At 36.7% G+C, this 14,345-nt stretch overlaps 1 protein-coding gene across 1 annotated transcript; it reads left to right on the top strand.

The window, feature by feature from the left end:
- Positions 1–1,468: 1,468 nt before the first annotated feature.
- On the top strand, positions 1,469–10,488 carry LOC136845544 (uncharacterized). The gene is made up of 8 exons (XM_067115725.1): positions 1,469–1,538; positions 1,724–1,862; positions 2,012–2,131; positions 2,744–2,850; positions 7,338–7,394; positions 8,707–8,848; positions 9,082–9,201; positions 10,330–10,488. Exons 1-8 carry the CDS (start codon positions 1,495–1,497, stop codon positions 10,435–10,437), a joined length of 837 nt encoding a protein of 278 aa, XP_066971826.1. The 5' UTR covers positions 1,469–1,494; the 3' UTR covers positions 10,438–10,488.
- Positions 10,489–14,345: the final 3,857 nt, after the last annotated feature.

Here is a 14,345-nt window from a genome sequence, read left to right on the forward strand (position 1 = left end):
GCAATTTCTAAATTGACTACCAATTTTGACATTAGCAACTAATGTCGGGCTTGAAACCGTACAGACAGAAAGGCGGAAGGATAGAGACAGGGGGAGAGAAGGGGAGATAGGGGAAAGGGAGTGACAGAAAGAAAAGGAGAGAGGGGAGGCGAAGGAGGAAGAAATGGGTCATTACAAAAAAAAATAATAATAAAAGTCCAGCCGTCCTGAAAAATTAAATAGGCCCAATTTTTGGGCCGATCAGCTCTCCTGGTATGGATTCCAAGGATTTTGGCATTTACGGAAGTAGGCACAGTTTCGCTGCTTAAGATAATGGTGTGCACTTAATCCTTTCTGGTGATGTTGAACGGATTTCTGGCCTTGCAGCACATTTTAAGTAAAAGAATTTTAAAGAGACATTCATATTTCCAATTGTGAGACCAGTTTTCTTAATTTGCTCTAAAAACTCTTATAACATTTTTGTATTTTTTGCAGAGTAAATATCATTTACAGTACGTTTTTACCAAGCATTACTTGTAATATCTGAAGAAAGTTCGAAGTTAATCCACTACACTGTTACAAAGAACTCATGAAAAGAGAAATTACGTAGATAAAAACCAGTAGAACGTAAATAATTTTCCAAAATATTTAATTATGGCCAAAGGTCCTAAAGGGATGTAGTTAGTTAGCTGGAGACCCGTCATGTAACTAGCGCAGCCTTCCAACAGGACACATAATGTACATTTAAGTAGTTTTTCTGAGATAAGAGTAGTTGCTAGGTTAAGATGATCCCTTCCCAACACGTGATTTAAGCTCTTACGCAGCCCGAGAGGAGTTTTTGAGGAGCTGAAAGGGAAACCCGGTGGGCAGATCGAATCCCTATTGACCTAAATAGATAAGCAATAACGTCGCCTTAATTTAGGGCTATGATACTTTAAGGCAACCCAACATGGATAAAGTGTATGTTGACGGTATGAACAATATTTCTGTTTAAGCCAAATATAAGACAACATGTTCTTTGAACAGATATATGCTGCTTAAAGAATGTTTCATCAGCTTGCCGAAGTCTGTTAGATATTCTTAAGTTATGATTGCTGGATGCCTGTAGGATATTTAAAGGGTGGATCATTTACTAAATTCTTAGACTATAAGTATGTGATCTTATCATACACCATCAGCGTTTGAGAATTGTAATGTCTACAGTTCCTTAAAATGTTGAACCCCCAGCTATGGGGCATCATGAATTCCTTCAGTGAGGTAACATGACCATCGAGGGCATTTTCCCATGAAATCAGATAAACAAAGTCATTTAGAAACAGTTGTTGTTCGATGGATGACAAAAAAAAATATATCACCGGGGCATAATCTCACGGTTCGGATTATTTCTTTTAGTGATGTCAGCGATCAGTATTGACGAAATTGGTCTTTCGTAATCAGAGGTCGACTGGAAATGAGTTTAAAAGGGAAGAGAGACGCTTCCATCCTCACTCTAACCTCACCAGCCAGGGAACCACCATGAAGCTCGCATTTGTCCTTCTTGCCTTGGTTGCAGCTGTTTGGTAAATTATATTAATAACATGAAGGCCTGTTCATTTTATATGAGTATATGATAGCATATATATATAAATATGAGAATGTACAACCATGCTTTTATTGACTATCTTCTCTTTCCTTTCTTTTCACACATATGAAATATAACACCACCTTTTATTTATTTATTTATTTATCAATTAATTTATTTCAGCGCTCAACAGGAGCCATGGTGTCGCTGTGGCGCCTTCATCACTTTTGACGATGATGAAGCCATGGTCTACGAGATGCCAGAAGTCACCATCGATTCCTGCGACGACCACAAACAGTGCAAGAATTCCTGCACCAAGGAGGTACTGCAAGATGTTCTCTCTCTCTCTCTCTCTCTCTCTCTCTCTCTCTCTCTCTCTCTCTCTCTCTCTCATGTATCCTGGTACATATTTATATCCACAGCACATGTATTTTTGCATACAATGTAGTCTTTTGTTTCTTTTTTTCTCAGATGAATAAATACAGCCACTACGGAGATCTGTGGGCCATGACACCCCAGAACAAAACCGTTGGACAGGCTATTTGCGAGACTCTGAGCGGCCTCAAGCATGATTTCGTCCACAACCACTACGTAAGCGTTTAAGTCTTATTCATATGAAGCGGCAAATACTCGTAAATATCGAATTCACTTTACCTTGGAAATAACTTACTCCTAAAGGGAACTATATATGTGTATCTGCCCTAGGCTAGATTCGGACCTATGAATCTAGGATTTCATACAAAGGAAACAGAATCATCCATTCGGTTTTTGGTGCAAGCTGTTTCAAGGTAAAGGGAAATCGATGTTAAAGAGTATTTGTGATTTTATGACTTCATATATATATATATATATATATATATATATATATATATATATATATATATATATATATATATATATATATATATATATATATATATATATATATACAGTATATATATATATATATATATATATACATGTTATATATAAACTAGCAGAAACGTTAAGGAAATATTGACTTAGAGTAGAACAAAATACAATCATGCATTATCTTCTACCATGGCAGGTACATCATTTGACACTGACATAAAAATTTTGTGTTGTATATCCTTTTAAAGGCAATATCTGACGCCTTCTGTTGTTTCAATACACCTCTGATGATGATACTCTTTCATCTTCATTTAAGCGATGCATAATGCCATAATGCTTACTGCATTCCAGGTGTACGGATATTACGAGGTATGCGGTGGTCCTTGGGAGTACACAGGCATTTCCTCCCAGGGAATGCTCTGCTGCGACGACGGACTGCAACAACACTGCATCAATTAGTCAAGTCTAAAGACGAGAGGCGACCTGAAGATCACGTGTCGCTAATTCTCAGAGAACTTGGCTGGGAGAAACTCTGAGATCAAGAGAGCTCTTATGGAGAATGGGTCAGTCCTATTCTGCCACAAAGTCCCCTTCTGAAGATATTCTAAGATGTCTGAGGATCTAGGTTTGATTTAATATCCATCAACAAAATGTGACTTTCATGTGTGGCATTATCTGAGAATAAGAGAATAAATAACTTACGCAAGACAGGTTTTGCTTCATATCCTTTATGCGTGAATTACCTAAACCTAATGCAGGGTGCGGGCTCATGATAAGCGTTCAGCACTTTCCCTTCATGAAGCCAGGGTGATATCATGCATGAAATCCTGAATCTCTTCTAAAATCTTACAAGCAAGAACGTGAACAGAGAAAGGGAAGTGAGGTAGAGTAGTCAAAATAATTTGGAGAGCTATGTTACCTTTGTACAGAGGTTCGAATTTTACCTACCATAGTAAAAAGTATACTACTTTTTACTATGCTTGTTTGTGTGCTTGGCTGTTACACGTTTTGGAAAGTCCATTGTCTTTTTTTGTATAACTGCGTAAATCTCGAATTTACCGTAGCAAAAAAAAAAAAAACCAACTCGAAGGGAGTCATTACGATCTTCCAGCCCAAAAAAACCGTCATTAGCCCAAAACCAAACGTTCCGCTAATCCCTTGGGTATATCAACAATCGAGCACAACATATCTAGGATTTGTCATTAATACCATCATTTCTATAAGTATAAGAAATATTACAGTTAAAACCTAATTTTCTGGCAGAATTTGTTGATACATTTCTTAATCGTTGAGAAAAAGAGCTCTCAGGTAAAATTCACCTACAGTTGTGTCGTAAATACAGAATTGTCAAGTACAGTGTCTTATGCAAATAGAATCATGGAACAGGGACGTATGGACCTAATCATGCACCTAATCACTTTCTTTAGGTATTCTTCCTTCAAAATCAGAAATGAAATGACCATTTGGGAGTAACAGACACAGCATTGCATGACAATCTACACCTTGAAAAAAAATTCTTTTTTTTTTATATCGAAACAGATGAAATACCCTGAGATTTCGTAAAAGAATTAAGGCATCCTAAAAACTGATGGTAAAAGTCGAGTCCGTCTAGGATCTTTTATACGCCCCTTGAACAAAACGCGAGTTTAATGAGGCGTGGCTGAAGATAACAGGTATCAGGAAAAGGAATATTGTTAAAAACTGTTTTGACCCTAACGGCCAGTTACGTCACTCATGGTTGGTTAACATTTTTCCAGCATTAGCCAACGAAGGAGGAATAGCAAATGTACAGAGTCAAAAGATAGAGCATTTTACACTGGTCCACCAAAGACAAAGCTTATTTAAAATGTTATTCATGTTTTTAGGACAGAATATTCAGACATTTAAATCTACCTGTCTTTCCCTCTATAACACACGCAGAGTAATATATACGTATAAATATTCTCGGGCGGGAAATGTAGAAAAAGCTCAAGATATTTAAGAAAGTTTCTTTGCTGACTAACTGGGCTGAGTGTTTTGAGTTGTCCCACTCAGACTGTAAGACGATAGCTTTCACACGTTTTAAAAATGGTCTTTAAACGCCGAGGTCGTCGAGAAGGGTGAACCCTGTACTAACAACTCGAGCTCTACAGAAGAAGAAGAAGAAGAAGAAGAAGAAGAAGAAGAAGAAGAAGAAGAAGAAGAAGAAGAAGAAGAAGCAAGACGTGTAAAGGAGGAAAAAAGACACTCCTTTCGTGTCGTTTGGCATCACTGATCAGAACTGAGTTTTTAGGATTCTATTCAACAACCAGCCTCGTGTTAATTTTACATGACACTAAACTACTTCGCTAAATGCCGCCCTCAGAATCGGGAGGCTGATATAGGATACTGTTGTAATCAGTGATGGGCCACGACGAGGCCCGGTTACCTAACAATGTAAGAATATTTTACAAGGTTCAGCAAAGTTTGTTAGATAGATTGCGTATGGCCGTTACGTAATACAAAGAGAAGTAACGTGACCAAGTCAGTTGTGGCTGAGAAATACTATTGCTGTTTTTCCCGTGGGACTTGATAGCTATGGCAACGAAAGGACACAAGGCATTTCATTATACAATCCAGGTCATCCGTAGTGTCGCAAGTTGCCGGTGTTTGTAATCTCAAAGTTACCCTCGCCATTTTGATTAGAAATAGAATACCCAAGACCGACTTCTGTAGAGACAGAGGGTCGGAGAGGGCTTTGGTGTTGGTAAACCACGTAATTCTTTATGAACCCAGACAGTACCTTAAAACAGGCTCTTAATGTGGAGTAATTAACTACCGGTCAACCAGATGTATTTTTGTGGCAATTATGCATTAAATCCAAACTCAGAGGTAAACTCATGGGTCAACCGGTATGTCTGAACCCTATTACCTGCCTCTTTTCAAAGGGAAAGTCCATTTACATACAATTGTCACCCAAAACCGGACTTGATTTGGCCAGCCTTGCCCGTCTCTGTCATTACACCATAAAAATTTATTCTTTTCAGTTTATAAATGACAATAGTATTAAAGAATTTGAATAATGCCTTTTGTTACAAATAAAAGGTAACAACAGCCGCAATTAATTATGTAATTTCTAGTCTTATTTATAGGCCATAAAAAGATTAAGATAAAACTCCCGTAAGAATGTTTCCCCTTCTAGGTTAGGCTACATACCATAAAACTCATCAAAAAAGAATCTTTACAAATACCACTATCAAAAGGTGTGCAATAAAATTTATAAAGACGCTACCTTTGTACATACTTTTTTTTGTCTAAAATTGAGTATTGAGTGATATTAGAGTAAATAGTGAAATCATCTTCTTTCATTGAATACTTCTATAAACATTATCTTAAAATGTTCAACTTCAGATTTTCTGTAATCTATCAAACGGTACACATTTGGTTATTTCGTTTCATACTACTTACTCCAACGCGTAAGAAATTTTATGAAATAATCCAGATCATGATTATTTTAAAATATTAAAAATTTAAATGGTGAAAATGTGAACACTGATTATTTTCGCAGATGTTCTCAAACACCTGCTCCTTTCTATGATACATGAGAATTTACACTCGAAAATAATAAAAACAAGTAAAAAATGCGCCGAAGTTTCTTCGACGCAATCGAGTTTTCTGTACATCATACAATCAAGGCCACCGAAAATAGATCTATCTTTCGGTGGTCTCGGTATAATGCTGTATGAGCCGCCACCCATGAAACTTTAACCACGGCCCGGTGGTGGCCTTTCCTATATCGTTGCCAGATGCACGATTATGGCTAACTTTAACCTTAAGTAAAATAAACACTACTGAGGCTAAAGGGCCGTAATTTGGTATATTTGATGACTGGAGGGTGAATGATCAACATACCAATTTGCAGCCCTCTAGCCTCGGTAGTTTTTAAGATCTGGGGGCGGACAGAAAAAGTGCGGACGGACAGACAAAGCCGCCACAATAGTTTTCTTTTACAGAAAACTAAACAAGTAAAAAATGCGCCGAAATTTCTTCGGCGCAATCGAGTTTTCTATACAGCCGCTACAGCGTATGATCAAGGCCACCGAAAATAGATCTATCTTTCGGTGGTCTCGGTATAATGCTGTATGAGCCGCCACCCATGAACCTTTAACCACGGCCCGGTGGTGGCCTTTCCTATATCGTTGCCAGAAGCACGATTATGGCTAAATTTAACCTTAAATCAAATAAAAACTACTGAAGCTAGAGGGCCGCAATTTGGTATGCTTCATGATTATAGGGTGGATGATCAACATACCAATTTGCAGCCCTCTAGCCTCAGTCGTTTTTAAGATCTGAGGGCGGACAGAAAAAGTGCGGACAGAAAAAAGTGCCGACAGAATAAAGTGCGGACGGACAGACGAAATTGGCACAATAGTTTTCTTTTACGGAAAACTAAAAAGAACCACAAATATGCAAGAAATTCTGGAAAATCATATAATAATTGGAAAATCATTGAAACGTTTTCAGTTGTTTTGCAGATTGCTTCTTTACAAAACCTACTAACAAATAATTAAAAAGGTAATATACAGTAAATAACTTTTGTCTCGGCTGTCAATCTTCTCCAAAGAAGTATTTCGAATAAAAAAAATTTAGAAGTCCGTCTTACAGCAGATGGGTTTTATTGCGTCATTGGAGTGATTCAGTAACGATTTAGTTTCGGTTAGATTAACATAAAAGTTTCGTAATCTACTTTCACTTGTCGTTACGAAACAATCTTTGTCTACGCCGTTTCATGCGTTCACATGGGTCCTCCTTTATCATCTCTGCTACGAAGTCGTTTCGTTTCAATTTAAGAAGGAACTTTATGTAATTCAGAGCCTATGGAACACCTTTCTCTTATAAAGAAGGCAAAATGATGGCGCTGCTCCATCTTGTCGTCGAATGTCAGCCATGAAGGTGTTGCTTCTCCTCCTCGTTGCTGTTGCTGCAGTGAGGTAAACACTGTTGCTCTGAGGTTCAGCTGGATTCAGCACGGGCTCTTGCCTTCGTGAGTAGCTTACATAACGTGCTGGACAAATTCTTCAACGCTTCCAAATCTTTCAGTTTCGCCGGAATTTTCGCCTCTTTTAAGGGTAAAGGCCCAAACAAAGGGAAAAATGGCTTGACGTACGAGATAAAGATTATTATAAATAATAACATGATCAAAAGAATAATGAAGCATGGGTATATTTTTCATTGGTCATTGGCTTTATTTCTTCTACTCTCAAGCTTTGTAATGCTCTTCTTGTCCCTATTTCCACTTTCACTTTTTTTGGATATAGAAGACATATGGATGTCCGTTCTACCTCCCTGTAATTTAAAAAAAAAAAAAAAAAAAAAAAAAAGGTAGTGCATAGAATTATTTACAGACGTAATTCACGGCATTATTTGAACAGTATAGTTCACCGTGGCTCAAACTGTCTTGGTGTTACTATGACGACGAGTGTTGAGTAAATGAATTAGATGTTGCCATGACAACAACCGCTACGAATACTCTGCATAATACCACTCTCCGATTCTCGTCGATACCTCAAGAAGCTTCACTGTAACAGACTAAAGTTTCTGTGGTCTACAAAAATCAAACGTCAACTTTCCTTTATACCTCACGAAAATCATATGCCCGCATCAATAACTCGATACATAAATATGACGAAATACTGTTCACCCGTATGGATGCCTGCAACCTCCTGGAGTCTATCAGTGAAATGAAAGAGGCTGCATTAACCACTTTAATTAAGGCGCCATTTACCAGTAATTTACCTCTCTGATTTATGCTGCTGTTCCTGTGTTGTTGTTAGTTATATGCTATTTTCTTCTTGTTTTCGTTTTAAGATATTTTCCGTTCTATTTAGTGGAAACTTGTTTAAAAGTTCATTTTGAAATAAAACCACTATATACAACTCAATGCACTCTCATATTTATATTCTGGGGTTAACAATAATAATTTTCTATCAATGAAGTGGACGTTTAGCTTAAAAAATTAAACAACAAAATTTCGAGCAACGTAATGTATCTGATATAAGTACGATGCAACTGCAGTTACTTAAATATTTCCGTCGTTTTTAACAAGCCAGTGTAATAGATAATCAAAATACCTCATTTTTACTTTTTTTTCAAGCATTCCTTCCTTCAAGACCTAAAGTAGTCCATTGGCAATGCTTCGTAAAAACAAATTTTAATTATTTTTAAGAAGTTTTGCTCCTGAATACAGGCATCCCTAGGATATAGGCTTATGAAAATCAGTCAGTACGAGAATCCAGCAATCGAAACGGTCAGTGTCCCCATCTAGCGACAGAAAGAAAAAGCACTGTTTTTTTCAGGGCGCAGTCGGAAACATGGTGTCGCTGCGCAGTTTTCGCCACGTTCGAATTTGCCCAGGAAATGGTGTGGGAGGGAGAGGAGATCACCATCGACTCCTGCGAAGACGAGACACAACAGTGCAAGAATTCCTGTGTCGAACAGGTGAGTTCCGATCGCCTTCATCTTTTTTTTTTTTTTTTTTTCCTGCGAAAGTGAACGAGTAAGACCATCAGTCGAAATGAATGGAAGGAAATCAATAAGTAACCTGGATCATTTGTACAGAATGGTTATCAACTTGACTTTTCAAGAATATTGTCCACAATCACGTCTCCCTTTTCATTCCACAAACTCGTAAACGGATTTAACTGCCCTACTTTTTTTTTTTTTTTTTTTAGTTAAACGCAGTCAGTAACGGTGGAGACTTGTGGTATATGGGCGAGGACGGAGTGTCCGTTGGACAGCATATCTGCGATTCCTTGGTTGGTCTCTTCCATCACTCCGTGCATAATCACTACGTATGTATCGCCAAGGGAATCGGTTCTCTTATGGCTGTTTATTCTTCTTTTATTTTCTTTCTCTTCCGTCTATTTTTTAAGTTCTATTTTTTTCGAAATCATCATTCAAAAACCTTTTATTTTCTTAACCTTTTCCAGTTCTAGATTACATCCTTTCATTTTTTCGCTGGGAGACAATTAACAGCGAAGATTTGTTAACTTAGTAAAAAAAAATTCACAATGTAGCTTTCCTTTACCTGTCAGCTAAATTCTTTTTTTTCTTCGTCTTCTTAAAATTTGATAAAGATAACGAAAGAGTTAACATGTAAAAACCCTTCTTAACAATAAACAAAAGGATCAAGAATAAAAAAACATCACATCCAGAGTAACTTGTTATGAGCTCCCTCCTCAAGATATACTGGTTATGATCAGACCTTAGAGCAACGTACACCACACTGTGTGTTTTGGTTGATTGATATTTTGTAATCTGGCATCGTAAAGGCTATGATTATCATTCCCTCCACTCAGGTGGAAGGGGTATCATCATTCCTCTTAACTTGCTTAATTTACCCAGTTTTCCATCACTTTTCGTTTGCCTCTCGTTGTTGTTAAACATGTTTCCAATACCCTTGATTGTTTTTAAATTTATTTTTATTAATTCACCTCTTTTATTTCGCTTATTTCCTCTAGCTATAGTCCTTGATTCCTAACATGTGTCACTTCTTCGCCAACCAAAATACTGAACAGTTCTATGCTCTTGGCTCTAGGGTGAGGAATTTAGTAGTGTAAGCATGTCAATCTTTTGTAATATCCTGTTTCTTTGTTTGATCAGTCCTTCACCTCACCTGTCAAATCAGTGGGTTAGATCCATCCGGCATTCATTTTCCTGTATGCAGAGGAAACCTGGTGTCATTATTTTGTCTTTGTCATAGAAAAATTGGTCCCTGTCCAATATATTGCTGAACTTCTGCTGTAACACGAACTTTCTTCCGTCTCTCTGTCCTCAAGGTACCATAGCGTTCTTTGCTTCCTGTTCTTCCTAACTATCACGTTTCCAAAGCATTTGACAGTGCTGTGCCTGAAATGTGGCATCATATTAGGAAGCCTGAGTCAAGTTATATATGAGACTTACGATTTTATTCATTGCAGGTTTATGGCTACTACGAAGTCTGTGGCGGTGCCTGGCAATACACTGGCATATCTTCAAAGCAAATGCTCTGCTGCGAGGGTGGGCAGCACATGCACTGCATTTCATAACTATTATGTTGCATGAGGCGCTGATCGACAAATAAACAACCGTTTATTTAACAGTCGTATAAATACCATCGAAAAATGCCATTCAAGTTCACACAACTTTCAGATGCAGAGTTTACTTCCTGTACAGCAGTTTCGACTTCCTATTTTGACTTTGCCTTGTTTCTTATTTATGGTCCATGTCACCGTCTTAAAGGCAGCCTTTTAAACTCAATAATCAATAATTAAATGGCTTTCGTTCATAATGCTTCAATTGTGGTTTATGACTTGTCTTCGTTTAATAATAAAGAAAGAATCTAGTCCAGTCGGTATTTTTTTCTTCATATGCAAAATAAAAATATACCTAAGAATTTTAACCGGCAAAAGTTGAAACTTTCACTCGAAAACAGGTGTAAACCCTACAAATTGAAATAATACTCTGAAGCAAATACCAGCCTCATTATCAACACCATTACCTTTGAATGGTATTTTCAAAATAGTTCCGGAGAACTCAAATAACAGGCTATGATACATTTCCTTGGATCAGCACTGCTGCCCTGAAGAATAACGAAATTATTATGAATAAAAAAAGCTGTCGCAGTCTGTTTACACTTTTACTAGAATATGAATGATCAATTGACTCCATATTACTGCACTATTGCAGAGTAGTTTACATCATGAAACCAGGCTGTTGGAAACAAAACGCCGTCAAAACTCTTCCCTGAGTCTAATGAATGCTTGGAAGATGCTGACTGACAATTTTTGCCTTCCTTTATATAATAAAAATTCTTTTTTCATCTCCTAAACTGATATTAAGGAACAATATCACTCATTCAGTGTTCTTACAATTATATTCAATAGCTTCAATATTGATTCATTATGGTTCTATCTTAGTTTATCCTTTAATAGATAAGTTACCGTTTTTATACAATAAAAATTACAGAAAACGTTTAACAGAAAACGCTTATTCGAGCCCCTCTTTCAAGGAACACTGTGATTAAGATGGATTACTTTTTTAATATTTTTTCACTTGCAATAAAACTAGATAACACCTGGATGTTGCTTCATGGAGAAAATTACTTTACAAATTCATACTGATTCAATTATGCATCTAACTCTTACTGATAAAACATGGCTTTATATTCGCACTTCCTAATGGCAATGAGGATTTTTATGACAGAATTTATGCAAAAATTATACATTTTAGGTCACATTTATTACAGAGTGAGATACCTAGCTCTTGAAATTCAATTACAATCTAACACGATGCTTTTATATATAGCTAGGCATACTTAATATTATTTTTTAATGATCATAAGGGTTCCTAAAGCGTCAAACTGAAAGAGTAAATGACTCTCACGCTATATGCCCAGTATCCAAGTGTGCTATGGTTACATTAAAATAAAGTTTTGTCATTTTAATCCCTTGGGCAATGAATACCCAAACGTCACGAGGACGTCTGAGATCATCATTGGACTGATTAGCAAGAAAATATTAGAACTTTACATCATCATCTGTCGAAAATGATCGTATCCAAAACAAGACTTACTATCAAAAATGAATCTAGGCAGAAGCCAAAAATGAATCTAGCTAAAAGTGAACCTATCATAAACTGAGCTTATGAATTAATAAGAATTTAGCGAAGTTGGCACGTACTGCTTTATTTATAAGCTGTCACATTAAAATTATTTTTTTTTCATTCCTTGACGGTGATAATTATGTGAATACAAATAATCGAGACATTTATGTTTGTTAAACTTTTTTAATATTTTTCCTCTTAGTTTTCGCTGACAAACATTCAGTTCTATGAAAACTTGCTTTGAAAGCCACTGCCCTTTTGGCTTGTTCATTTTGAAGAAAAATAATAATAATAATAATAATAATAATAATAATAATAATAATAATAATAATAATAATAATAATAATAATAATAATAATAATAATTATTAAGTTAAAACACTCGAACTTCGAGTAACGATAATCACTGCACTGGAGATTTGAGAAAATGTACTCTCATGTTATTGCACTTTTCACCAAATGTAATCTTCGCACATCAGGTCACTCAAAACGTGTTGTAACACCTGCCAACAGCCTATGGAAGTACTATTGGCAGCCTTTTATTAACTGCATGAAGCCAATTCACAACAACTGCTGCCGTTGATATATTTAATGAATTTCCTGTATTTTCTTAATTCAGCGGGATATTTCTGTAACTCTGATATTACGGCAATATGTTGCTAAGTTAAAGAATGTTCTTATTCTTCTTTGAACCCTATCAGCATTTGTAACTATTACTGGTCTCTTCTTTATGACATTTGTAATCGTAGGTCTATGAAATATGCAACGAACTTTTGCAACATTACAATTGTGACTTATTTCATTTTTTTTCATGTTATAAATAAAACTTCATGAACAGCATCATAATGAATTGTATATTCTTTTAAAATCCTGAATTCATTTATCCTCGTGGTCAAACTAATTCTTGATGGAAAATAACTATATATTTAAAGTCTAAGGCAGAGACAACTCGGCAAACAGATCTCTCTCTCTCTCTCTCTCTCTCTCTCTCTCTCTCTCTCTCTCTCTCTCTCTCTCTCTCTCTCTCTCTGAGTAATTTGTTTGCGAATCACCTAAAGGCTTATTATCTTTTGATCGCAACATTTTTCTCCGGGAATTTAAGCGAGACACGTCAATGTTCCGTTGCTCTTGGAAACCTGTAGGCCTAAGGAAACGGTCGCGCACGTTCGTTTGTGCTGGCACGGGCTCTAGTTCGTGGGAAGCCCGTAAAAAAGACGTGTACATCTATGCAACGTATTATACCAGTGTTGCTGTTCTGTCTGCACCCTCCCGTCCGCATTACAAATAGGAAACGTAACCATTTGATTGTAAGCTATCCAAAATGGTTGTGTGCAATAGGGATTGTGAAGAAACATAGGCTACAAGTATTTTCACCACTGACATCTTTATACATTACAGCAAATGATACATTTTAAACAGGACTGTTTCAATACAGGAAGGTTACATTCTAAAGTATATATAAATTAGCAAATAACCCACAATTCACAACAGGTAGAGAAAATTTATGCAGATCGAGAAGCCTAGGCCTACGTGGTTGAGCTTCCCGACGTGCATCGGCCTAGGCTTCCCCCCTCAGTCAGTACGAAATTGTTCTCAATCACATATTTCATCAGGGATGCAACCTGATTCAACCTTCCCTTAACGTGATCTTAATCAAACAAGAAATCAGTCTTACCTTATTTGAAGCCACTCACCAATAACAAAGGAGGGAAAATGCTGACTTTTTTTTCGTGGACGTCAATTCTGAGGGTCTACTTTTTAATCGCCGCATAGCAGACAAAAACGTATACTGATTTATTCCTCCTTTCTCTTTCATCGTATCCAGCTACACGACGGTTATTTTGTTGATATTAAGCTGTCAAGCAATATCACTTATCGAAACTTTAGCTAGAGATGAGGGGATGTGCGTTCACCTGTTTTCCTCCTATGCGAGTCAGTTGACTTTTCCCGCCCATGTGTGACGTCAGCGGTGTGAGGCGAGACTATGGAAACTAATATTTTTTTTATTTATTATGCGTTTTCGACAACTGTTATGGAATGTGTATTCCTTGTTACCAATAAGTAATTTAGGAAATAGTTATTAGATATTATGTGTCTGTAATCATGCTTGATGTTTGGATTCAAACTTTAGTTTTCGCCTTGACTCTTCCGTAAGCACTAATGTGTAATGCTACATCTTTCTCGAAATTAATCTTTCTTTTGTCATTCTGTTTTACAACATCTATATGGTTGATAATGGTATCCTACTAAGAAAAACACATTTTCATTTGTATGACAAAAGGATAAGATATTGCTTGGTGAACGAAAACTGGAAGAGTGTCGCAGTGTGGGCTATTTTTGATGATACAAGAAAA

Source organism: Macrobrachium rosenbergii, chromosome 14 (genome assembly GCF_040412425.1).
Source record: "Macrobrachium rosenbergii isolate ZJJX-2024 chromosome 14, ASM4041242v1, whole genome shotgun sequence".
In the NCBI taxonomy this organism is placed as follows: domain Eukaryota; kingdom Metazoa; phylum Arthropoda; class Malacostraca; order Decapoda; family Palaemonidae; genus Macrobrachium; species Macrobrachium rosenbergii.

What these genes read in the sequence shown, in the direction of transcription:
- LOC136845544 (XM_067115725.1), top strand. Translation starts at nt 1,495, where the DNA reads ATGAAGCTCGCATTTGTCCTTCTTGCCTTGGTTGCAGCTGTTTG. An exon ending in AGAATTCCTGCACCAAGGAG is followed by an intron (nt 1,863 to 2,011) that starts GTACTGCAAGAT and finishes TTTTTTTCTCAG; the next exon opens with ATGAATAAATACAGCCACTA. An exon ending in AGAATTCCTGTGTCGAACAG is followed by an intron (nt 8,849 to 9,081) that starts GTGAGTTCCGAT and finishes TTTTTTTTTTAG; the next exon opens with TTAAACGCAGTCAGTAACGG.